This window comes from Schistosoma haematobium, chromosome ZW, assembly GCF_000699445.3.
Source record: "Schistosoma haematobium chromosome ZW, whole genome shotgun sequence".
NCBI classification, from domain to species: Eukaryota; Metazoa; Platyhelminthes; class Trematoda; order Strigeidida; family Schistosomatidae; genus Schistosoma; species Schistosoma haematobium.
The window spans coordinates 17149261-17175014 of NC_067195.1; the positions used below are offsets into that span (position 1 = coordinate 17149261).

The 25754-nt window shown below is 36.9% G+C and overlaps 1 protein-coding gene across 1 annotated transcript; it reads left to right on the forward strand.

Annotated features, from left to right (window-relative positions):
• Positions 1–981: 981 nt before the first annotated feature.
• On the forward strand, positions 982–20775 carry CUL3 (Cullin-3). Its single transcript, XM_051210550.1, has 5 exons — positions 982–1016; positions 8281–9896; positions 12670–12985; positions 17823–18062; positions 19257–20775. Exons 2-5 carry the CDS (start codon positions 8290–8292, stop codon positions 19536–19538), a joined length of 2445 nt encoding a protein of 814 aa, XP_051070556.1. The 5' UTR covers positions 982–1016; positions 8281–8289; the 3' UTR covers positions 19539–20775.
• The last annotated feature ends 4979 nt before the right edge of the window (positions 20776–25754 follow it).

Consider the following 25754-nt stretch of genomic DNA (forward strand, 5'->3'; position numbering starts at 1 on the left):
TTGTTGTGTATGGTATAGAAGAGTCGGGTTATCTGCGAAGTTCAAATCGTCTAGCCACATCTAAGCTGTTCATTATATTCCCTGCTTCGCCTCAGATATCGAGGTCTTTATAATCTGATCGACCACCAGAAGAAATAAATGAGTGAAGAGTAAGCAGCTCTGTCTGACACCGGTCTTTACTTGGAATGCATCTATGAGCTGTCCTCCACACAAAACTTCACAGTATTGGCTTTTGTATGAATTACGTATTATAGTGACAGCATTCTCATGCACACCATAGTGTTGAAACAGGTTCCATAAGATTTTCAAATCCACGCTGTTAAACGTCTTCTCATAGTTGAGGAAGTTGATGCATAGTATGGAGTTCCATTACAATGATTTTTCAATGATGATCTGTATTGTCGCAATTTTCAATACTCCATCGACCCTTATGGATTCCAAATTTTGGTCTCGAATTTGGGCATAAGTCGAATATTTCATGGATAAGTTGAGAAGCGTTTGATTTAAGTTGGTTTTTTATTGTGAGAAATGCGCAGCACGACCTAGTCACTCGTGATCTGATGCGGATGCATGATCGAACGCCTCCATCTGTGGTTTGTTCAGTGAAACTAGTGAGTCCAGTGTCAACGTCGTATACATAGAAAACTACATATTTTTGAGATTTAGTTACTACTACAGCTGTTTACAGTGATTGCGTAGGCCCTTTTAAAAACAATCAAGAGTGTTAATGACACGTTGAAGCATCCTTTCTGCATTCAAGAAGTACATGTTAGATGTCTAGCTACATCATCCATCCCCTACATTGGGATATTCTTTGCAGCACCATTCATAACAGAATATCAGTATTCCATTAAGAGTAGGAAGAGAGAAGTTCAGATAAGAGATCTTATTTTGTTCAAAGGAAGATGAAGACATTCTAAACAAATTTGATTTATTCATTAATGAAAAGATTATTTGTTTAGACCCGTACTTGGGGCGCGACTTACGGTCTCAGACGTTGGTGTGTTACCAATTCAGTTAGTGTGGTATATGAGACATATTACAAGTGATACTTAACATTGTTTCTTTAATCACTGATTCATGTTCATTAGAAAAGTCCCCATGCAACTTTGTTCTTTGAAAATCTTCAAGAGGCAATCGTTTGCGCAAGGCTTATATTAGAATATATATGGAACCTAGTTTTAGTTCCAAACAAAAATTTAACAACTAGTTCCCACTATCTAAATATAATCATAGTTCCCAGCATAACTTGTAAACAGCTCTTACATGCTTGGCTTCTCGGGCAGATGTTATGTAAACTATATATCATAGTAGGTTTATCTCACCTTTACCGAAAAGAGATGCAAGTAGTTGGTTTGAATTTCGGTCTCATATTCATACCCCATCTATGTGCAGACTGAAGTCAACACCTTTCCATCTTTCTATGGATTGGGTTTTTGAGAATTAACACTACCAGCGTTAGTTAACTAAAAAGTTAAGTCTAGTAATGAAAGTTAATATGTAGATGACTCTATCATTAGTCTATGTTATAACTGGGGAAAGCATAAGTAATGCAAGGATATAATTATTTAAGATGATAAAAAGCAGGTTCTGTGCATGTATATGAATGTTTGTGCTTGCTAATGATGACTATCCTGACCCCTGAAATGTATCCATCAAAACATTTGCATTTATTATTTTTGTATGGGTCGCTCATTTTTTGTTTGACATTTTGGACTACTCCACTGCTTAATAAGCATTAAAATATTGATAAGCACGGCGTTCTTGCACTTCCGCTATAAACTTATAATGAGCCCCTCATACATGTTATATAGTAAAAAAAGCTAATTGTAGTGGTCTCTGGTCGACGAACGGTAGTCATTAAACATACGGTCAGCCCGCTTTGCGAGTCACTTCTCTCCTGATCGATCGCCTGACACTCTTGTTTCATCAGAAAGTAGAGTTCGGTCCACTAATTAGTTGTACGTGGCGTTCCAACCACTCAAATATTGTCACGAATCCAGATTCTACTTGGGTATGGGCAACTGTGTAGTGCGACCAGCTTGCAGAAAAGTATGGGCTCAAATCTGTACCAGGTAAATAATTTACATTCTAATGTATACGAGGTGTAAGGATTGAAGCAAAACTGTTTGTAGATGTAATTCAGGAGAATTTCCTTTTGACAATTAAGTAGTACGCTGTTAGTCTGTGGTTCTAAACTCTATATAGTAGCTCTTTGTAAGGCTTATTTTCACCCTCCTCCCCCCGTGTGCTGTGCATCAGTTGAAATGGTCAACCGGAATGCCTCCATTCATGTCACCTGTGTACCTATGTTCCGTATCATCATTCCAGAATGTAATGACTTAGTACCCTATCACTAAACATGATGTATACATTTTAAAACTCAGGCACAGGTTCTTGTATGCGGCGTTTAATCACTTCTCTTTATGTGAGGACTAATGGCACAGCCATGTTGCTCAAAATGAAGTAGCTAGCCCCAGGTTTGAATTCCTAGACCAGGGTTATAAAGTCAATTGCTCTAAATATTAACCCACTACTCCATATAACTGAGACAAAATGGGGAGAAATGTAGTAAGACACCATTTTGTTTGGCGGTGTATTTGGATAGTCAATGATAATACTTAGTATGTAAAGTTCAAGACATTAAGGTACAGATAGATTTTTATGTTCTAAACGCTCAGTAATACTAATACTTGCTTGGTATATTGGCTGTTCTTAAAGATCGGTAGTATTCACTGAACGAAGTTTAGCTCATCCCTTAAACTGTTATTGGTTGTACATTGCTAACTACAATGTTTTGTTCGTTAATTGGACTCAAGCATTGTTTCACAATAACCTTCCGAACATTTATTGTACGTAAGTCCTCTAATAAACATCACTACCCCTTCGATTAACAGTTTACGCTAAGAAACTTCATCAGTTGAGATGGCTTGGACATGTGTTACGTATGCCCAACGACCGACTGCCTCGACGTGCGATGTTCAGTGGTATAGGAGTAGGTTGGAAGAAAGCTAGGGGCGGCCAGATCAAAACATGGCACAAGTCCATGAAGTCACTGACAAGTGGTCTGAGTCATGTCGGTAGGTGTAGACTACCTGGTTGGGGACCGCGAGATGATAGCAACCGATGATTAGAGACCCTGAATGACATGGCTCAAAATCGTTTGCAATGGCACAGGTGCATCTACTCTTTGTGTTCTCCCAAATTTTGATCTCCTTGTCTCTTTTTTTCTCCTCTCAAATTTATTTCACTGTATTATACTCTTTAAGTAACATCTCCAAACACTAATCTTCCCGATTACTGCTTATACTCTTATTACCTCTACTACTACGGGATTTGAATCGACCACTGCATCTCTATGATAATGTGGTGTGGCAACTCGAACTGATGTACGAATGTACGAAGTTCTACGTTGTTACTGACTGACTGACCTACGCTAAGAAGTTTAAGGACACATTCAACATCTTGATCTTTTCCATCTAGTTGCGCTTTCAAAACTGTAAATCTTAACTCGTTCCACTAAATGGTCATTAACAACCAACTGGAGAATCCCGATCCCAAGGGATACTTACTTACGCCTGTTACTCCCCACAGAGCATAGGCCGTCGACCAGCGTTCTCTAATCCACTCTGTTCTGGGCCTTCCTTTCCAATTCTGTCCAGTTTTTTTCATTATTCTCATGTCTATTTCCATTTCTCGGCGTAATGTGTTCTTTGGTCTTCCTCTTTTCCTTTGGCCTTGAGGATTCCATGTGAGAGCTTGTTTTGTGACGCAGTTGGGTGCTTTCCTCAGTGTGTCCTATCCAATTCCAGCGCTTCTTCCTGACTTCTTCCTCCGCCGAGATCTGGTTTGTTCTCTCCCACAGTACGTTGTTGCTGATAGTATCTAGCCAACGGATCTGAAGTATTTTGCGTAGACAACTGTTAATAAACACTTGTATCTTCTGTGTGATGGCTTTCGTAGTTCTCCAGATTTCTGCCCCATATAGTAGAACTGTCTTGACATTTGCATTGAAAATCCTGACCTTGGTGTTGGTTGACAGTTGCTTTGAGTTCCAGATGTTCTTCAGTTGTAAATATGCTGCTCTTGCTTTTCCGATCCGCGCCTTCACATTTGCATCAGATCCACCGTGTTCATCAATGATGCTGCCCAGATATGTAAAGGTTTTTACGTCTTCCAAATCGTCTCTGTCAATTTTGATTGGATTGGTGCATGCTGTGTTGTATTGGAGAATCTTGCTTCTCCCTTGTGTATGTTGAGACCTACTGCTGCTGAGGCTGCTGCTACACTAGTCGTCTTCTGCATTTGTTGTTGCGTTTGGGATAGAAGGGCCAGATCATCTGCGAAGTCTAGATCGTCCAACTGCATCCTAGATGTCCATTGTATCCTGCGTTTCCCTTCAGATGTTGACGTCTTCAAGATCCAGTCGACCACCGGGAGGAAGAGAAAGGGTGAGAGTAAGCAACCTTGGATGATACCGGTCTTTACCTCAAACGAATCTATCAACTATCTTTACGGAACCCAGCCTGTTGGTCTCGAAGTTGGGCGTCTACGGAATCCTTCATTCTGTTTAACAATACTCTATTGAAGACTTCCTGGTATTGAGAGAAGAGTGATGCCCCTGTAGTTATCACAGTTGCTGAGATCGCCTTTCTTTAGTATCTTGATGAGGTGTCCTTTCCAGTCTGTTGGTACTTATTCTTCATCCCAAATCCTGCTGAAGAGGATGTGAAGTATCTTTGCAGTACTGCTACATCTGCTTTCAGTGCCTCTAGTGGAATGTCTGATCCTGCTGCTTTGCCGCTCTTGATTTGTCTGATGGCCATGCTGATCTCTTTAATTGTTGGTGAACCAGCATCGATTGGGAGATCCGTGGGTGCTGCTTCACTGTCGGGTGGGTTCGGTGGGGCTGGTCGATTCAAGAGTTCTTTGAAGTGTTCTACCCACCCGTTTCGCTATTTTTCAATGTTGGTGATTACTTTGCCTTCCTTACCTTTCACTGGTCGTTCTGGTTTACGATAATTTCTAGTGAGCTTCTTTGTGTCATACAATTGCCTCATTTTTCCTTAACTTGCAGCCTTTTCCGCCGTCATTGCTAAATCTTCCACATATTTGCGTTTGTCTGTTCTGATGCTCCTCTTCACTTGCTTGTTTAGTTCTGTGTATTCAGCTTGTACCTTGCCTTTTTCTGTTTTTGTTCGGCTGGTATTGATTGCTGCCTTCTTGTTCCTCCTTTCTTGAATCTTATCCAGTGTATCAACAGTGATCCATTCCTTGTGGTTGTGCTTCTTGCGGCCCAGAACCTCATGACATGTTGAAGTAATTGCCTCTTTTATCCCTTTTCAGTTGCTCTCCATCGTAGTCCCCTCTCCATTGAGTAGATCATGAAAGGTCTGGAATCTACTGCTGAGAACTATCTTGAATTCGTTGAGTTTGTGAGCATTCCGAAGAAAAGCCGTATTAAACTTTTGTGATGTTGTCCATCCCGTCGTCCAGTGCTTCTTGAGTTTCAATTTCATCTTGGCGACCAGCAGATGATGATCTGATGCTATATCAGTTCCTCTTTTGGTTCTCACATCCTCCATTGTCCTCCTGAACTTTTTGTTAACGCAGATATGATCGATTTGGTTTTGCGTAGTGTGATCCGGTGAAGCCCATGTGGTTTTGTCTATGCATTTATGCAGGAATATAGTGCCACATATGACCAGTTTATTGAAAGCACATAGGTTTGCAAATCTCTCAACATTTTTGCTCCTTTCTCCTTATTTATTTATTTCGACACATAAATATTGGTACAGGAGGGCACCAAATATATATGCGCCACACCATAGTTGTGTGTGTGTAGTCTGTGATACTGCCCGGGTGCCCAGACCGAAGCAGGTGGTTTTCTTAGGGGACCACACCCCGAGCCTTTAACCTAAAGGTCTGATCCACAAAGCAGTGGAGCATCGTGAGGAGATGCATTCCCATGGTAGCCGGTGACCAACGATTGGTTCATACGCCATTTGTTCCCGCAGGATACTGGAGCCCATGTGCACCATTAGTTTGAGATCCGGTTAAAGCGCCGGACATTCGCTTTTCGTCCTCTCATTTTCGTAAACAACACCCCCGTCCATGTCGTCCCATGATGTCTTCATATCCGGTGTTGTCCATTCTAGCCTTGGGCATTTAGGTCTCCCATCAGAATGGTCAAGTCTTTTGTTAGGCAGTTCTGGACGATTGATTGCAGCCTATCGTAGAATTGATCTTTAACGTCTTCATTGTAGTCGTTGGTAGGCGCATAGCATTGGATGAGGTTCATTGTAATGCCCTCTTTCTTTGTTTTGAAGGAGGCTTTGATGATCCTTGGTCCATGAGATTCCCATCCTATAAGTGTATTTCGTGCTTGTTTGGATAGTATCAATGCAAATCCTTGTGTATGTGTGACATTTTCTTCTTCATGGCCGGAATATAACAGAAGCTCCCCTGAAGCTATTCGTTGTTGTCCAACCTGTGTCCAATGTGTTCCACTGATTCCGAGCACCTCTAGGTTGTATCTCCTCATTTCTGCAGCAATTTGTAAGATTCTTTCGGCCTCCCACATTGTACGAGCATTCCATATACCTAAATGAATGGTTGCTCTGGTTGTCAGAAGGGGCATCAGCTTCGTGATTTCCGAAGGAACTCGGCTTTCACCATGAGGTGTCATAACTCTTCTAAATGAAGACCTTCTGAATCTCAGGGTAGAGTTTAAATGGTTTGAATAATTTTTTTCTGGTTAGCGTTTTTTAACGAGTTGGTTTTCTACGGAATGAGGTCGCTAACCCCATGCCCAACCCTCCTCCTTTATCCGGGCTTGGGACCAGTAGTAGCCCAAGAGGGGCTCCAGGCGGAGTGTAATCGTAATTATTTTATGAGTACGTGATATTTACCGTATACTCAGTTGATATCAATTCCCCCCTCCATAAAGCCACAGTAAACTAGACTAAACGTACCTGAATGTCATCGCACTTAATTGCCTGATACGTTTTTTTTTAGATTCCTTGACTCATTATCAAGAGTAGTGAATGAATGATACTTACTCCATTTCTTAGTAGCCAAGATTCTGATTTCCGAGTAATATATTGTTCTAACTCGTAAAAACACATTTTCGTGATAACTTTATCCGTCTATGTCGACTTAATAAAGACTTTATTATGGTTCAAAAACTTTGGTACATTTAGTTTACTCTCGAAAGACATTAGGTACTATTTGTTTCTAATATACCCTTGATAGATCTTTAATTGCTCTAGTTCTGTTTCGATCAAACGTATCACCTAAGCTGTTACAGTTTTGTTGAGGTATAGTGACTTAACTCACTGACGTAGTACAGATTTGTATACTCAACTTTGAGCCACCTTGTGCGAGGATTAGTGATGCTATCAGGCTGACCAAACTGAAGTAGGTAGAGTGGTACTCAAATTTGTGGTGTACTGACAAAAATTCGAACATTATTTGAATTGGCCATTCCATGTAAATGCGTTTGTCTGTAATTAATCATAGTTACTTTAGTCCCAGTTTTTACATCTGAATACCAAATACTGTTGTTTAAGACTTGAATTACATATTTTTTTGAACTCCAGTTGTAGACTTAGTGGAGTGGTTGTTTATTGTTTAAGGCATCCAACTTATGGCCACTAAGTCCCAGGTTCAAACACTCCCCTACCTTTCTCAGTTTGGGCAACTGGCTGGTATCATTATTCCTCATATAGAGTGTACTTTATACCCAAGTACTCGGAGTTCACCTAAAGCTTGGTCTTGTGTAACATGTCCAGAAATTTAACGGAAAAACCTTTCCTTTACATATAAAATCCATCCCAAAAATAGGAGAGCGAGACTTAGAATCCTCCATATCGAGATTTTTCGCTGAGGTTCTATATCAAAACAAAATTAAGTAAAAAGTCGGTATTCAGTTATGTAGATCGACTGTTGGTTGTCAGGTTTAATATTATCAAAATCCAAGAAGTAACTTTTCATTGGCGTCAATTCAAAATTAAGAAGTGGACAATTGTCCACTGTTTTAAAATTTCTTGCATTTTACACTGCACATATCTCACTAGAATTAGAGGTATTAAATAACCTCACTTGTGACATCTCCATGTACAAACCTCGATAATCGTAGGTTAGTTAACAGCTATCCGTAGTGAGTTTGAGGATATTACGATTACCTACTGAGTCCATAAAAACGAACTCATTATTGTATCCGATATACATCATTGACTAAATTCAAGCGGTTATTCTTTAATGTATTTTTTGCTTTAGAAACCTGATATGTCTACAGGCAGCAGTACTCGTCGAACTGAAGTGACAAACGCCAAAGTACGAATCAAAGCTTTTCCTCCTTCGATAGATGAGAGATATGCCAATCAGTTATGGGATCAGATTAAAAGTGCGATAATCGAGATTCAAAAGAAAAACAACAGTTGTTTAAGCTTTGAAGAACTCTACCGCAATGCGTACACTTTGATATTACAAAAACATGGTGAACGTTTGTATGCGGGGACAGAGGCTGTTGTACGTGAACATATGATCAAGATCCGCGATAGTATTGTTGAAAATCTAAATAATAAGTTTTTAACTTACCTTAACTCATGTTGGAAAGATCACCAAACTGCTATGGGAATGATTCGTGATATTCTTATGTACATGGATCGTGTCTACGTCGGCCCCCATAACCTGGATGGAGTTTATAAGATGGGAATGACTGTTTTCTGCGATCTCGTCGTACGTTATCCAATTATTAGAGAGCACTTGCAGAAAACTCTGTTGGATATGGTGCGCAGGGAACGCCGGGGTGAAGTAATATCCCGTTCGCAGATTCGCGATGCCTGTCAGATGTTTGTGCAGTTGGGGGCCGGATCATTACGTGTTTACCTTGAAGATTTTGAACAGCCATTTTTGGAGCAGTCAAGAGAATTTTACCGCACAGAAAGTGAAAATTTTCTTTCTGAGAATACTTCTGCTTCCCTGTATATTAAAAAAGTCGAACAAAGAATCGAGGAGGAAGTTCGAAGAGCACATCATCATCTTGATCCATCCACGGAACCCAAAATCGTCGTCGTATTAGAAGAGGAGCTTATAAGTCGACACATGGAAACTATTGTCGGTATGGAAGATTCAGGATTAACGTACATGTTAACTCATGATCACTTCAGTGATATCGCTGCTATGTATAGCGTTTTAAGTAGGGTTGAAGAAGGACCAAAAATAATGAGTAACTACATTAGCCTGTACTTAAGAGAGCAAGGAAGAAATACTGTACGTGATACTGGGTCATCAACACCCCAACAGCACATTCAAGATTTGCTTCAATTACGCGATCGCGCTAATGAATTACTAACGAGAGCACTTAATAATCAGACAATATTTCGTAATCAAATTAATTCTGATTTTGAGTACTTTGTCAATTTAAATCCTCGTTCTCCCGAATTTCTGTCATTATTTATTGATGAGAAACTAAAACGTGGCACCAAAGGTATGGCAGACCAAGATGTAGACGCCATTTTCGACAAGTGTATTGTATTATTCCGATATTTACAGGAAAAGGATCTATTTGAAGGTTATTACAAGAAGCATCTTGCAAAAAGGCTGTTATTAAGTAAAAGTCAGTCAGATGATCAAGAAAAGATTATGATATCCAAGCTTATGGCCGAATGTGGTGCTGTATACACAAGTAAACTAGAAGGAATGTTTAAAGATATGGCAGTGTCTAAAACCCTCATGGATGAATTCAATGTAGTACTATCTAATGGTAATCGCAATCTTAACCTAGATCTGTACGTTCGTGTACTAACTACTGGTCTTTGGCCAACTCAAGTAACTAATTCGAATGAAGCGTTACCAGAAGAAGCTGATACAGCGTTTAAAGTTTATAAAAAGTAAGTCATTTTGTACACATGTGTTTTGCATAATAAACACTTACTATTGTTATTATGATCGTATTTAGTTCTAAATGTGTAACTAAGTTTAAAACATAAACCACCTCCCTAGAAATGAGTCACAATTGGTATGCTGAATGCTCCTAACACTGAGTTTCATTTTATCAGCGAAACGGTCTTTTTAGTAGCTTAAGTAATATTGGTACTTTGGTTTTCATTTAATAATTATATTTGTTTTGGTGATTAGAAATTTTGTACTTAATAAAGCATCAAATAATAAATCTGAAAAGTCCTCACACTAGTCGCTCACCAGATTACAGATGTACCAACTAATAGCCTTTTGTACGTGTTTCGTACAACTTCAACTTTCTGGTTTGTTGTGCACCGTTTCTTTTGTAGATTTTTAAACAATTATTATTAAAAAACATCGCATAATTCTCAGTATTTCCTTCCATTTACCGCCAGAGACAATAGTTCAGGTTTGATTTTAAACCGTACAATCATATAAATTGTGGACAGCGTTGAAGTTGCCACGAATTTTCAGCAGTTTACGTTACCATATCACTCTTCAGCCTAACAAAGAAGGGAAAATATGAAATGACAGTGAGTTTCAAGATCTATGAGGAGGTAGGAAATAAAAGGATTCACGCAATTACTACCAGTTTTTGACATTATTAGCTTTTTAACTCCAGAATACTTGCTGTCGTTGTCTCTCAAGATATTCAAAAGGCTATGTTTCATCAACATCTCCGCATGGAATATGAGTTTCTGAATATTAGAATAACAGTCTCTTTCTCAAACAACTGTGGTATAATCAAATAAAGTGGTTACTGAATACCTCTGGTAAACACCACTTGACGTACCGAATTCTACAAACTCTGACTTAAATAACAGCATCCCCGTGAAGAAATTCACTCATAAACATTTCTACTAAACCTTTAAGAATCCCATTTTTAGTTTAAGGAGTATGATCGCAGTCTGATCTTGGTTAAGAAACTGACTGTGTTTACAAAGGTCTGGGAACTAGAGAGTGTACCAACGTCATGGAATGAGTCGATAGTTGTCCCTATCTTTACAAAGGGTTCACGTCGTTCCTGTAACAAATATCGGGGGATAAGTCTACTTCCGATTGCGTCCAAGCTATTGGCTTCCGTCATACTTCGTAGGTTGTTCAAAACCCGAGAAAGATTGACTCGCGAGGAGCAGGCTGGGTTTCGTTCTGGTCGAGGATGTATTGATCATATCTTCACCCTCCGCCAAACGTTGGAACACTGCCATACTTATCAAAGGCCAACAATCGTAGTGTTTCTTGACATCAGGGCTGCCTTCGATTCGTTGGATAGGACTGTTCTCTGAGATTGTCGATTGAAGAAGGGTGTGCCTGAGAAGTTCATTAACATCCTAAAAGCCCTATATACAAACACCTCAGGCAGAGTGAGGGCATACAACCACCTCTCTCCATTGTTCCATTCGAGTAGTGGGGTTAGGCAGGGTTGCCCAATCTCACCATTCCTCTTCAACTTTGCCATCGATGACATTCTGGAAACAGTTCTGATGGATGTAAGTAATGACGGCGTGGATCTGCTGCTTGGAGAAAGACTTCTCGACCTTGAGTATGCAGATGATATTGTCTTACTGTGCGATAATGCCCAAGGCATGCAATCCGCACTTAATCAGTTGGCAATCAGTGTCCGTAGGTACGGTAGGTGCTTTGCACCTTCAAAGTGCAAAGTACTTCTACAAGACTGGCAGGATTCTAATCCTGTATTCACCCTGGATGGTGAGCAGATAGAAGTAGTCGAGGAGTTCGTGTATCTGGGTAGCTGCATAAGTGCTGGTGGGGGTGTGAGTGATGAGATCAATGCACGTATATTGAGAGCCAGAGCGGCTTATGCCAATCTGGGCCACCTTTGGCGCCTTCGTGATGTTAGTCTGGCTGTAAAACGTCGGATCTACAACGCGTCGGTGAGAGCAGTTTTGCTATATGCTTGTGAAATCTGGCCTCTCCGAGTTGAGGATGTTAGACGACTGTCTATGTTCGATCATTGCTGTCTCCGAAGGATTGCTGACATCCAGTGGCAACACCATGTTAGTAATGCAGAGGTTCGGCATCGTGTGTTCGGGTACAGATACGATAATGCAATTAGTGTCACCATCTTGAAACACCGACTTCGGTGGGTTGGACATGTTCTCCGAATGTCGTCCCAGAGAATTTCACGTCGTGTATTATTTGTCGACACTGGGACTGGTTGAAAAAAGCGGGGAGATGTTCAGTGTATGGCATGGTGTCGTGGTATAAAAGAAAGCTGCAATGGGCTGGCTTGTGTTGGTCCTTCACGACTCTCTGGCTGGGGTCGGAGAGATGATGTAACACAGTGGCTAGAGACGTTATTAGATATGGCTCAGAATAGAAGTCAGTGACGATCCTGCTGTAACCTTCTTTTACTTCCCTCATAAAAAGTGGTTGTATGTTCGTTAACTGAAAGAATTCTTCTGATTGTACCTTTCCGTTACCACCATTATTATTATTAATAATACACTACCTTACACTAATCTGTTCTCTTTTTTCCATATACGCACCTTTTTTTCTCTTCCCATTCTCATTGTTTTGTATGGCGCATATATATTTGGCGCACTCTTGTACCAATATTAATGTGTTCAAATAAATAAATAAGAACAATCAGTGATCGCTCTCAGTTTAATTAAATTACACCCAGCTCCCAGATTTTAAATCGTTGTAACGAAATTTTTTGTTTGCAATTTTATTATTCAGCTTTTATTTAAGCAAGCATAACGGTCGGAAAATCAACCTGCAGACAAACATGGGGTACGCAGAATTGTCTGCTGTATTTTATGGTCGTCCTAATGCAGATATCAATACACCTCAGATCTCTTCTGTTACTGATTCTCATACTCACAGTTTCCTTATTCATGGCTCCAGTTCTGCGTCTTCGAATCAAACAAGTCAAAGTAGTCAACAGACGCCAATCAGTGGATTACCAGGAAGCCCAGGAGCTCCAAAGACACTTGATCCTCCCAACTCAATTAGTACTTCTAGTCGGTTGAATGTACGGAAATATTTCTTACAGGTAAATATCTTTCCATATCTTCAAGAAATTTCACAAATATGTAATTAGCTAATAAAACCGTCATAAAACTTCTACTTTCAAAGTAAATACTGACCAAAACAATGTGATTATTCACACTTTGACATTAAGTTTTGCGTAGGTTGTCACTGTAGCGGTCTTAAGCGTATGTATTGTGGTGTCATTGGAACATAATAGATTTATGGTTAGCTAGTTATTTTAATTACTTTAAATCCACATTTTTATTTGATCAGTCAACCATTTAATTAGCAGCGTCATAGTGTCCCATACAAATAAACATTAAGTGTAACTTCCTAGTCTTTTTAATGAGACTAACGGGTGAAACTATTATTCATGGACGACCCTTGAGCGACGCTAAAGTGACCTAGAGCATGTCCACCCACTAACTAGGACCGAATGCGGGTCATGAAACAGTTTGTAGAATAAGGATCATGATTTACATTTGATGGTTAGGGTTAGAAATTAGATTTAGGGTTTTCATCACGAATTGACATCAGCTAAAATGCCAATACGCTATTCGGCCAAATGGTTAAATGAATTTCGCACCAAAATTCAAGATCTGTTATCCTAAATCTGAATGGTTCGTCCATAAATTATAGTCTCGCCATATAACTCGTATTAGTTCAATTCGCACTTGAAATTAATTGAGTTTTCAAACCAAAGAAAATGGGATTCTGGCTATAGAAATTTTAAGTGACAATATACTTAACTCCCAGTATTTATTTTCCTGCTCGTTAAGATGTTTAGGGTCGATCTAATGACGTTAACCATGATTCAAAGTGTTACTGCAAAACTTCAACATTAGAATAATACTTGAGACTTCATGGACAATAATATAAATGATATCCTTCATTTAAAAATCATTTTTTAAATGTATTTTAATTATAACAGTACCATAAAGATGGAAAACCAAAAATAGTCTGTACCAGTGAATACTGATTATAGTACATTATATTACACACTGTCCGATACCAAGGTTCTTCTAAATACATAAAAATACTTTGATTATGATAAGTCAAATCAGAGAACATCTACATACCAACTGTCTACCGGATAATAAATCAGTTTGCTATTGAATCACTCAGCTTTCTTATTCGGCTACATATAGATAACATTCATGTTGCCCTTTTATGATAAATATACAGTCACAGAACTTACATCTAAACATTTTATTACTTTGCTCCTAGTCATAAATTTTATTCCATGCTTCTAGAATCCATTTTATATCATTTAATTCTACTGTTTTTAAGCTGATAACAGCAGTGCGTTTAAAAACACTATATTTAATCCGAGTTTTTCTTATTAGTTAATATCATGTGTTTATACCACATGACATCACATATATATAACCCCGTATAATAAATTATGTACCTTGGTATTTAAAAAGGTATATTCATTTATGAATTATATTTCAACAATAAAATCCTTAAGCAGTGTATTATTATGACCCCGTACTCTACAACAGATATTTCAGATGCACTTAAAAGTGAAATTGACAAGTTTCGTTTGTCTTCTGTTCTTCCTTGCTAGTATTTACATGTAGGACTTGCTAATCAACGTAGAAGGTAATATTGAGAATGTAAAAATGCTGAATCTTTTCTTCAAGAAAAATAACCATTCCTTCACGTCATACAAAAAACTTCATCGTATCCTATTAGCTTTGTTCTTACATTACTGTAACATCACTATTGAAAAAAGTGAATTATTGATATTAATTTGTTATTCCGTGGGAAAAAACGTGAATTTAGTTGTAATAAGCTTTCTGATATTCACGTGAGATATTTCACTCTAATTTGTAGAGTAGGGTTAATTGATCAATTTTTATTTACTTTACAAGTTGAAATTCGTTTGGATTCTCCATGCTTGCTATACTTTAATACTAGTTGAACATTGTCATTATTCCAAATATTCCAATCACACTGTGTGTGTTTTATTGTTAAAGTTCTTAAAGGCTTCGAAAAAGTATTTTAAATTGTTAAAAGAATTACTCATGTATATATTCAGTTATTAGATCATGTAGTATATTCTGTTGACCGGGAAAAACAGTATTCTACTGCTGTGTATATCAAAGTTCATTGGGTCATTTCCACTTCCTTATTAAGTTCTCAGTCAACTTAGAACCTGGCATATATTTCCATTTGTTCAATTTGCTACACCATATCAGCACAGTGACATAAAATTATTGCGAAAGATTGCTCCGTGTACATTCATATTACATTTTAGTAGTAATTATTTGATGATCACAGGAATTGTAGTTTCCAACGTTAGAAATAGTGGGATTATCACCTATTATGCTGTTGTCGTGTTTCTCAGTCTATTTTTTCAGACTTGGTAAGCGTAAGTCGAAGTAATTTACGCGATAAGTATAAACTAATAGAGCAAAAACAACTACAACAGGAAAAGCCATCATCCTAACCTAACTAATTGTTTTTATTCGTTTTGATTCTATTAAGTCATTCATATTTCCCATACAGACTGATTTATAATCAGCTTCCTGTGACTAGTAGCCCTTTTTTTATAATCTTCATTTCCACGTTCAATTAATATTAAAATCAGTCGGTTCATGGTAAATTAACAGTGAATTTGTAACTTTATGTCCCAAATGGTCAAAAATAATTGTATTATAGTTTATATCACAACATGGTGAATTACAGTTATTCACACTTCAGAAATAATTCCGAATTAATCACTATCAATTTTTATTTATAAAAAGGGATAGCATCTCATTTGACAGTAATCTCATAGAGCTATTCAGCTTAGCTTCATAAAGTTTGTTTCAAGAGGGTCAACTTACATGTTAAGCAGTTGGTCGCTGACATTAGGTCCACTGTAAGTTGCATTATTTTTCGTTATTGATAATAGTAAGCTGATGGTTGTAATTAATCTAGTTAGAAATTATTGGTAAATTTACCAGTAAATCAACTGGGTGGTACCTGAAAGCACTGTGTAAAACTCAAATGAAATATGACAGTATCGCTTATAGCCTTCATTATATTCAGCGCTAGTAATCAACTCCTAGTTTTTTTTTACATCTATTTATTAAAGATCATTTGAATTATGTTGAAATTGATCACCTTGCCCACATAGAATAATTAATGATCTTATTCACCAACTCTGTATTTGCACATCCTTGTCTCTAAAGGATTGCTGATATTCAGTGGCAACACCATAGTAGTAATGCAGAGGTTCGGCAACTTGTGTTAGACCACAGTGATGACAATTCAGTTAGTGTCACCGTCTTGAAGCACAGTCTTTGGTGGTTAAGATGTGTACTACTAATGTCGTCCTAACGAATTCTACACCGTGGATTATTTCCCAGCGCCAAGACTTGTTGGCAAAAGCGAAGAGGTGATCAGTGTATGACAGTGTCGTGGTATTTAAAAAACGTACAAGGCTGGCATCTGTTGGTCTTTCGCTGCTCCCTGGTTGGGGTTTTAAAGATAGTGCAACTTAGTGGCTTGAGACGTTATCAGACAGCTGAGAACAAAAGCCAGTGGTTGTCTCACCGTAACTTTATTTTACTTTATTCATATAAGTGGGAGAAACTTCTTTAACTGGGGAAATCCTTTCTTGTCGTATTTTCTCAATTGAACTGCTTCCCCCATTCACTTATTTTTGTTCATTTATTGTATTTTTTTATGCATTACCTCTTCACAATCTCATTGAGTGGAGCACATTTATTTTGATCCCCATTTGTATCAAAATTTATGTTTAAACAAAATAAAATATTTACCACAAATCTATGTTTTAATCAGCTAACTTGTGTTAATGAATCGTTTTCATTCCATCATTTTGTATTATAAACATTAAAGAAAGCAAATAAAGATTATTGTTTGGAATGTGATGGAAAAGATTTCTAAGTTTTATGTTTTCGTAAGTGTTATCAGTGCATCTATGGTTGAACAATTGATATGCTTGACTTTCAAACACTATATCACTAATTCAAATCCAACTCCGTCCATCAGGATTTGATCATCTGTATTTTATTACTAACCATTACTCTATGGATATAGTTTAATGTCCAAACAATGAGTCTGCTCTTAGTTACTAAATATCATTTAATTGATACGTGTGTTTCAGCAGCCGCTTAATACGTAGATTTTAATCTTATTTAAATAGTGGTATCATTTTACCTCATAACTCGACTATCAAAGCCGACTAATTCACCACTACAATGGTTCTTCATATCAATCATCTCTTTATTATACCAGAATATACTTATTTTCCAGACCAGTTATATAGTTCATAGGTTTCAATTGTGGTCTACCTAGCTTGTTTTACCCAATCACTTGACATCTCTAACTCTTAGAGTTTACTAAAAACTTGTCAACAAATGTGTTTTTATCAGCGTATGATTGTAAAGACTGCTGAATTCTATTGAGATCACGGACCGAAGGTCCTAGGTTTGATTTCCAGCTTCAGGGTCGTGAATGTGTACTACTGAGTCCCAGCTTAGAATTGCGTGACCATCCAGTGCTTCTAGGCTTTCATTGGTTGTCTAAATAAAGTTGTTTTTGCTTTCTTTTCTTCATCTCTTTTGGTGAATAATAATGGTTGAAATCTGACTAGTGAATTATTCAACCGTTAACAGCTTACATATTTCCCGTTAGAGGTCATCCGCCTCTGAAATCGATCAAGCGAAATTCTTGGAAACTAACATGCTTCTACTCTTCGATATATTTCTTTTTTTAAATCAATTGTTTGTTATTCCAGTTTTTTAATGGAACTCATAATAATTCTTGTATGTGTTATGTTTATGTTTACATGGATTTACTAATGTATACTTCTTATAATATACCTTTTTATTCTCAATTTCTAGGTCTCCACATATCAAATGATTATATTAATGAAATTCAATCGACGAAATCGTTATAGTTTTATTGAATTAGCGAGTGAAACAAATATTCCTGAACGTGAATTAAAACGTAGTCTTATGGCTTTAGCATTAGGTCGTTGTAGTCAACGAATTTTATGCAAAGAACCTAAAACACGTGATATAGAGTCAACTGATATATTCTATGTCAATGATTCATTTGTTTCGAAACATATTAAAGTTCGGGTATGTCTAAACTATATATATAATTTGTATGGTTTATTTATTTAAAACTTATTATTACTAATTCAATCATTACTAGTGTGTTGAGGTTTCTTACGTTAGATTTATTTGTCGTGATATTTATACACATGTATTGTGTGATTATTCTGAATTTTACATTTTCAACCGAAATGATTATTTTTAGTAATCTGTTACCAGAAAACAGTACTCCAATATTGTCATTAAATAATATTCCTGCATTTGTAATTTATTACAAATGTATTTGATTATTGATTGATTGTAAAGAGGAATAAAATTTGAATTTAGGTCTTGTTTTTGACTACCCTCAATCATCCGATATTAGGTATCATATGCATATTAAGATGACATTTTACTTCTTGGATAATAAAAATTTTGAGCATTAGTGTTCCTTTCAGGTGACGACAATTTCTAAATTTATGATTTGATATGATTATGAAAGAATATCTTCGAAACATAAAACTACTTAGTCTGATAATTTAACTTAAAGTAGTGTTTCTAAGCTGCTTTGTTCACGGTGAATTTATTTTTGAACAAGGTATTAAATTTTCAGAAACCTACTTCATTTTGTCTTGCAGATCAAACTAATAGATTCCCCTAGATTAATTTTAACAACCCTCATATTAAATATCACATAATGCTCTGTTTCTACTCGTTTACCGTCCCCGCTTCCAGTTGCGGATCCGCTGTACGTCGTGTTTTCTTCTATTCTTAGTCTTTTTTCTAATTAGAACACCCTCTTGTCTGTTCATCGATTTCAGCAAAGTTTGTGTGCAAACTCCTAACATACTGAATTTTCTACAACCTAAATAACTAATTTTAAGTTACATGAACCCGACAGTGTTTCACCCATTCTTTTCCTTTCACTAGTTTTAAAATTAGGCAATCTATTCATATAACTATCTTTTTTCGGATTAGTCTATTCAGACTTAATATTAATTAACCGTAACTGATCGCACATAATGATTTCATATGTTCCACTTTCTCTACTCCTCAGTCTTCATGACCATGATTGAAACTTCTAACAAATTTAATTTACCACCTCCAACCCATCACAGTTAAGGATAAAGCAACTCGCAGTAAATAGACTAATGTATTTTCTGCATAACTAGCTACTGACTCGTTTAACTGTGTACTGATTCAAACTGTTATTGATCTTTCCCATATTTTTATCTTTAGGTTCAAAGTATCACTGTTAAAGAAAGCGAACCAGAACGTCAGGAAACGCGGACAAAAGTAGATGAAAATCGACGTTATGTGATTGAGGCAACAATTGTGAGAGTCATGAAAGCTCGTAAAACTTTAAGTCATGGACAACTTGTTGTTGAAGTTATCGAACAATTAAAATCGCGCTTTGTACCTACCCCCCTAATGATTAAACAACGTATTGAATCGCTTATTGAACGAGAATTTCTTGCTCGATTAGAAGATGATCGTCGAGTTTATAAGTACTTGGCCTAATCTCATTTTGTAAACCAAATCTAAATACAACCTGTATCTTTCAAGTCCCATCCTACCATTCCTTGCGTCTATTCTCTCCGCTGTCAAAAATTTTCAAATTACTCCTATGATGTGTTGCAAGATGATGAGCTTTAAATAATGATCAGAATAAATCTGATTGCTCATTATCAATTAATTGAATAAATCAAATCATTGTTCTCAATTTACTACTACAAACCTAGTCTTCATCAACTTACTACAGTTAAGTTATCTATGACTTTTTGTTTCCTTTGCAAATCTCATGCTTCCATTTCAGTTTTTTTATTAAACTACTAACCTTACCTACATAAATTATATATGATTCGTTATTTTGTTTATGTACATATTATAATTGCCTCACTCTTTTAAGTTTATGCATTCTAAAATTGATTCATTTTATCCTCATTCATAACTTTTGGAAAATGTGGAATCAATGTTAATTACTCATTTCTTTGTTTCTTTCTCCATTCAAATGTGCAGTTACCCACAGTACTAACTTATATCATTTGGCTAAAAGCATCTCCCTTGTTACAGTAAATAATACGATTATTAATGCGACGGGCAACTTCACATATTTCGGTGAGTAAATGAACTTACTTCTGAACAAGGAATGAAGCAATCGGCTGTGTCAAACAATATGTCTAATTACTTCTTCAATCTTATGTAGTTTGTATTAACTGTACACATTTTGAGCAGTTTAAATCTGCCATGCAATGAATGCTTTTATTTATGGTGGAGTATTTCTCCTTTTTGAGTTTTAGTCCTACACAAAGCCCTGTCCACATTATTTTTTGTGTAAGCTACATATATGTATCCACTCAAGTAAGGCGTATTTTCTCGCCAAGGTTAACTTTTCTCTCAAGGTTTTATTTTCGTATGTTTACTTTCTCTAGGTGTTGCTTTAAATTGTAGCACATAGTTTTGTGCAGTATATTCAAGGTTTGACTTTAAAACTACTATGAATTCAGTGCTATCCGTTAGCTTGTTTTCTGTATCAATTGATATCTTGAATCAATCAGTTTATCAGGGTGCACTGTACACTGTCTGCTATTTATCAATGTTCTGATGGTTGGTCAAAATGATACTAATTTATTTTCACTTATTTTCTAAATACGAGGTAATTTTACCATAATTGTTGACCTCATAAACAACTCGGTCGCGTGAGCATTTAAAAGTGCTATGAGTTCGCAATTAAATTAAAGTAACAGCTAAGTCTATATTATTATTTTGTGTTTTTAGACATCATTTACTAATTTGCAAATTGGATACGTTCGTTAGACACTATCAAAATTGCATGTAAAGGTAATTAGTAGTTAACTCGCAAAGTGAAATATCTTGTCTGGATAACTTTAACTGAATGCGTGTTCTCGACTACAATGAGTCTCAATACTTTGGACGACTAAGATATTTACTAGGTTATGACAGCCGCTTCATTTTAAGGAGTGTTTTCGTGTCCTGAGGTGACCAGAACTGGTAATTACTGAGATATCCCATTTGTCTAGTCCTATGATTTAGTGAAATAAGATTCTTTAAAAGGGATATCTGCACAGGATTTCTAATGAGTTCACAACAAGAATCCAAACCTACCCCAATATGAAAGCTATGAAAGGTGTATAATTTGGGGTTTCATGAATCAGCTCTTATGCAGAATCTAATCCATTATCGAGAGATTGTATTTTCCGCATTTAAAACGGGAAGAAAAATTGAGGTTTCTAGAATTAATACAAATTATAAGGGGTTTCGCCTGGATGAAACAGTTCAGTAAGATAACGTATTGGAACTTGCTTTTTTCTATGCAGTCACTTTTGATTGGCGCATACACTTTGCTTCGCACTTGAACTCTGGCTCTTTAATCCTTGTTTATTCACTGTAGCAGAATAAGGAAGCAGTATGGTAGTAAAATTCTTATTAATTGCTTACTTGTTTCTCAGAGATTATATAGTTGTCTTTGGTGGCAACCGTGTTGTTTGATCGACTTGTCAATTATCGTAAACAGCCAGCGTTACTCCTGAAATAAAGCTCGTCGTCAGTCAAACGCTCCGTTAAACCTTTAGTTGGATCATAGTCTCGTGACTCCATATATCGAGCAACTGTCTTATTCGGAAGGCCGGAAGTGACTATATCTCCAGTAAAATAAATGTGTTAGCAGTCGTATTTTCCAGAAATAATGACAAATGAGATGGATTATTCAGTTTTTTTAAAAATGTCCTACTATTTCTTGAGCAAGATGTCATAAGGTCCCAGTTACTGCAAATTACATCTTTTTGCATAATCCATGATATGGTAGGACCCTAATTTTCGTCGTATAAAACTTTGAAATATCTTCCTTACTTGTACTTGGCAACGTTCATTCTAAAAAAGAAGAATTGGTAGTTGTTTGTAGTGAATTGCATACCTAACACAGATGAACCAAGCTTCTGTCGTAGCATTTGACCCTTTAGTAGTAATAACGAATTTCCGAGTAATCAGGTATACGCTATTTTTAGTCATGGTCACTACAGTGCAAGACTTATTGACAAATTGAATATTATCAAGGCTGGGTGGTGGTGTCCAGTACCATATCAAGCCCACATGAGTTATTCTAGCTTCAAAACAGACCAATTTATTCATTCTTCTTGAGTCACATTATGACCTTGTTAATTATTCCCCTGTCAACATTGACTTTTTATGTAAGCGGATGTGTGTACATTGCTTATCCTATTCATCACGTTTTTAGCTTATTTTTGTTTGACTATAAACGTCGACTGACGCTTGATTAAGTTGAGTTGGCTCACTTGACTCCTCTGATTCGTTTCGTTTCATTTATCTGATCGTCTGTTTGGCATCAACGATCGCATATCCAAATTCGATTCTCGTATTCAACTTATTTAATTCCGTTATTCGCTAACATGATTCAAGTCGATGATTATATATGAGGGTAGCCGAGACGTATTTTTCAATAACAGTCATTCATTCAATCACCAAACGACCTAATTGAAGTCAGATAAATGACTACTAAAGTATCATGCAGTCTCCAACCAACAGCTGCGATGATACTGAAAAGAGGTAGAAAAAAAGTGAACAACAGCGCAGAATAACTTGTTATAACTGCAAAAGTAGAGCTATTTGTAGCAGAAAAATATGACATGTAAAATAAGTTGACGAACTTAACTAAACACTAGGTTAACTGTTATTCAAACATTCTCAGATAAATTACAGAACAGTAGTAGTCAACTAAGTTAAATAGAGTTCAAACTCATGGACAGAAAGATCAAGTAAACGAGTAGGATAACTGTGCGGACTTCGGAAATGTGATCTAAATAATAGATTTTATTAAGCTCAAATCTTTATTATTTTTGAACAACCTGCAAAGTCCTAGCATATGAGTTTGTTTTTATTAGAAAAATGGTGTCCCAAGTGAAACCAGTGTGAGGTTATAAATATGATATAATATGAAGTAAACACCACGGGAGAACGACACTAGTAACAATGATTAGTCCACAGTACACACTTTTGTCAAATATGCAGATGATCTCACTATATGTATGCCTATCTCTTCCTCTTCACAACCCACAGGAATGAGTTTTTGTCTCGTATTGATTGTTGGTCTGTTGTTAATGGTGTCATACTTAATCCGTCTAAATGTCAAGCTGTTAATTTTAGCATAAGACATGAACGGCATCTAAACACCATTTTGAGATCCCATAATGCTTGTGCCATTGGAGACTCTTTGATAAACATAGTGTCGAAAGTCAATTATCTTCGTGTTACTTTTTCCTCTGATCTCTCTCGGTCTTCTCATGTTTTACTGTTATGAAAGAAAGTCTTCCGTTTGACTTACTACATAAAGAGATTGCATGCTTTTGGGATTACTCGTCATTTACTCTTACAATTTGTCAACTGCATATTGCGTATTATTCTTTGCTGTTCTCCATTATTCTTTCCCGGGTTTTTGAGAAAAGACTTTTCTGCATTGCAGAGAGTACTGAAGGCAGTTAGCAAGATGTGTGGTGAATTTTTTTTGGAGGTCATAGTTAATTTTGTTGTGGATAGACATCTAAAGTCATGCAAACTCCTGGCAGGTGTTATCAGATACTAACCATCCTCTTCACTCATATCTTTCTCCTTGTATATCTTCTGGTAGAACGAGACGTAATTACATTGAAATCCATGCACTCAAGCAAAAGTATAAAATTTCTATAATACCTTACCTAGCAAATATACTCTGTGACGAACAGGTTGTTAAAGTTAACCTAGTCAATAACCTGCATTCTTGACATTTCTCTAATTTGGAGAGTTGTACAGTTTTTCAGATTTTTTAAACCGTTTTTCTGTCTTTGTTTCTGATTTTTTGTATAAGAAAATTGTTGAAATACCCTGTGCTGAGAATTATATATTGTACTAAAATATAATATTGAATAAGGCCATTAATAATAATAATCCTTCTAATTATAGAAATACGGAGATTCAAGGGAATAAATCCTTATTTCTAATGAACTTAAGTTTACCACGTAAAACCTAGAAGAAGCTAACTCCAATATGCAATATATATGTCACGAACTTGTATAAACCGATTAATTTATTTGCGCTCGCCTCTCGTTTTGATACGGTTTCAGGTATTTGGTAATGTCCAATGAGTAGTTCTCTAGCCACTTGACTGCACTAATTCTAATCAATTTAATAGTTATTTGTGTATTTATATATCTTGTAGTTTGAGTGGGTGCATTTGTCTAAGGGTAGTAGGTTTCTGGAGACCGGCAGCTATCACATTACCAGACAGGAGGTCGGTTGATAGCAATGCGAAAAACAATTGGTAGAAAATTTGAATGCTGAGTGAAGACATTTGTTTCAGGAAAGAAATAAACAAGTTGGCAATACAAACGGTGTGGGGAGATCAAAATGTAGGAATTAAAGGCGAAATGGAGATGATGATAGGTGATATAGGGACAAGTAAATGATATGTGACACGAACAACAGTAAGTAAGTTATGAGACATCCATCAGACACAGCCGGTTCAAGTGAAAGATGTTAATTTGTGGGTGGGTGTGTGTTCTTCAAGTGTCCTCTTGAAGTTGTCTCCTAGGAGGAGGGCTGGTAGCACTACACCATTGTGAACATTACAGTCGGGCTGTGCGCACGTTTTGATGAGATTTAGGGGCGATTCTGGGATTATTGCGTGAAGTTTCCTCCACATAAAGTGAAGGGTTGCATTTGCCTTGACCTCATCTCCTGTTAGTTGTGTCCATAACCAAACAATCAGATCGTTGCTTAAACGCCCACCACGTCAATCTGGTCTGACGTATCTGTAGCCTGTCTCTGTTACACTTGACCTACCAATTCAAAAACATTATGGTCCTGTCATATCAGCGTGACTCATAATTTTTGTTCATTTCGACAAGACACGCAATGCTAGTCGGTGTGTTTGTGCGTTCCTCGTAATGACTATAATTCCTTCAGTTATTGTACTAACCAAATTGTTTTTAAATTTAGAAACATAAAGTTCAAAGCCAAGTTGTTATTGTTCTAACTATAGCTTTCACATAGACTCTGGGTCGTCAGTATCATGTTTTGCAGTTCTAGTAGTATATCTGTAAGACGAATTAAATCCTATATCCCCTATGTAGTTTGAGCTGATTTCTAATATTTCTGTGGTCACTAGCTCGAGATCGCGCTCTGAGGAGACAGTCGGAAGCGGATTTCCATAGAGGGTGCAAATGTTTGGCACCAGATGAGACAGAATGTTCATGACTCGGTATTTCGGTAGACCAACTTTTAATCTATTGTCTACTGCACATTCCCCAGGTGCTGTAAGACCCTTTTGAAGCTCAAGTGAATCCTTTTCGTTTTTTATGGACTTCCAGATCTTCGCATCATGTTCGCTGATCGATATCACCGAGCTAATTGTGTCTGGCTGATTGTTAATAAAGATCGGAGACAGGAGTTTACCTAAGTTTATCCCTTGTGAAACTCCTAATATTTAGACTCCCCAACTCACGTGCACTTTATTTGCCTCAGTGCGAAACATACCGTTCACCAGGTAGCTTCGGAGCTAAAATAGAATTGGGTCAGTGCATCTCATCTTTTAAATTGCCTCTATGAGAATTGCTTGGGTATTTTGTCTGCTGTTCTTCCGAAGCCAAGGTCTATTGAACGAACTGACATATTTTGGTCCTAGAAGTTTTTTCAGCATTTGACGATTTCTCGGCGTTCATTATCTTT

What these genes read in the sequence shown, in the direction of transcription:
- CUL3 (XM_051210550.1), top strand. Translation starts at nt 8,290, where the DNA reads ATGTCTACAGGCAGCAGTACTCGTCGAACTGAAGTGACAAACGCCAAA. An exon ending in TACGGAAATATTTCTTACAG is followed by an intron (nt 12,986 to 17,822) that starts GTAAATATCTTT and finishes CTCAATTTCTAG; the next exon opens with GTCTCCACATATCAAATGAT. An exon ending in CGAAACATATTAAAGTTCGG is followed by an intron (nt 18,063 to 19,256) that starts GTATGTCTAAAC and finishes TTTTATCTTTAG; the next exon opens with GTTCAAAGTATCACTGTTAA.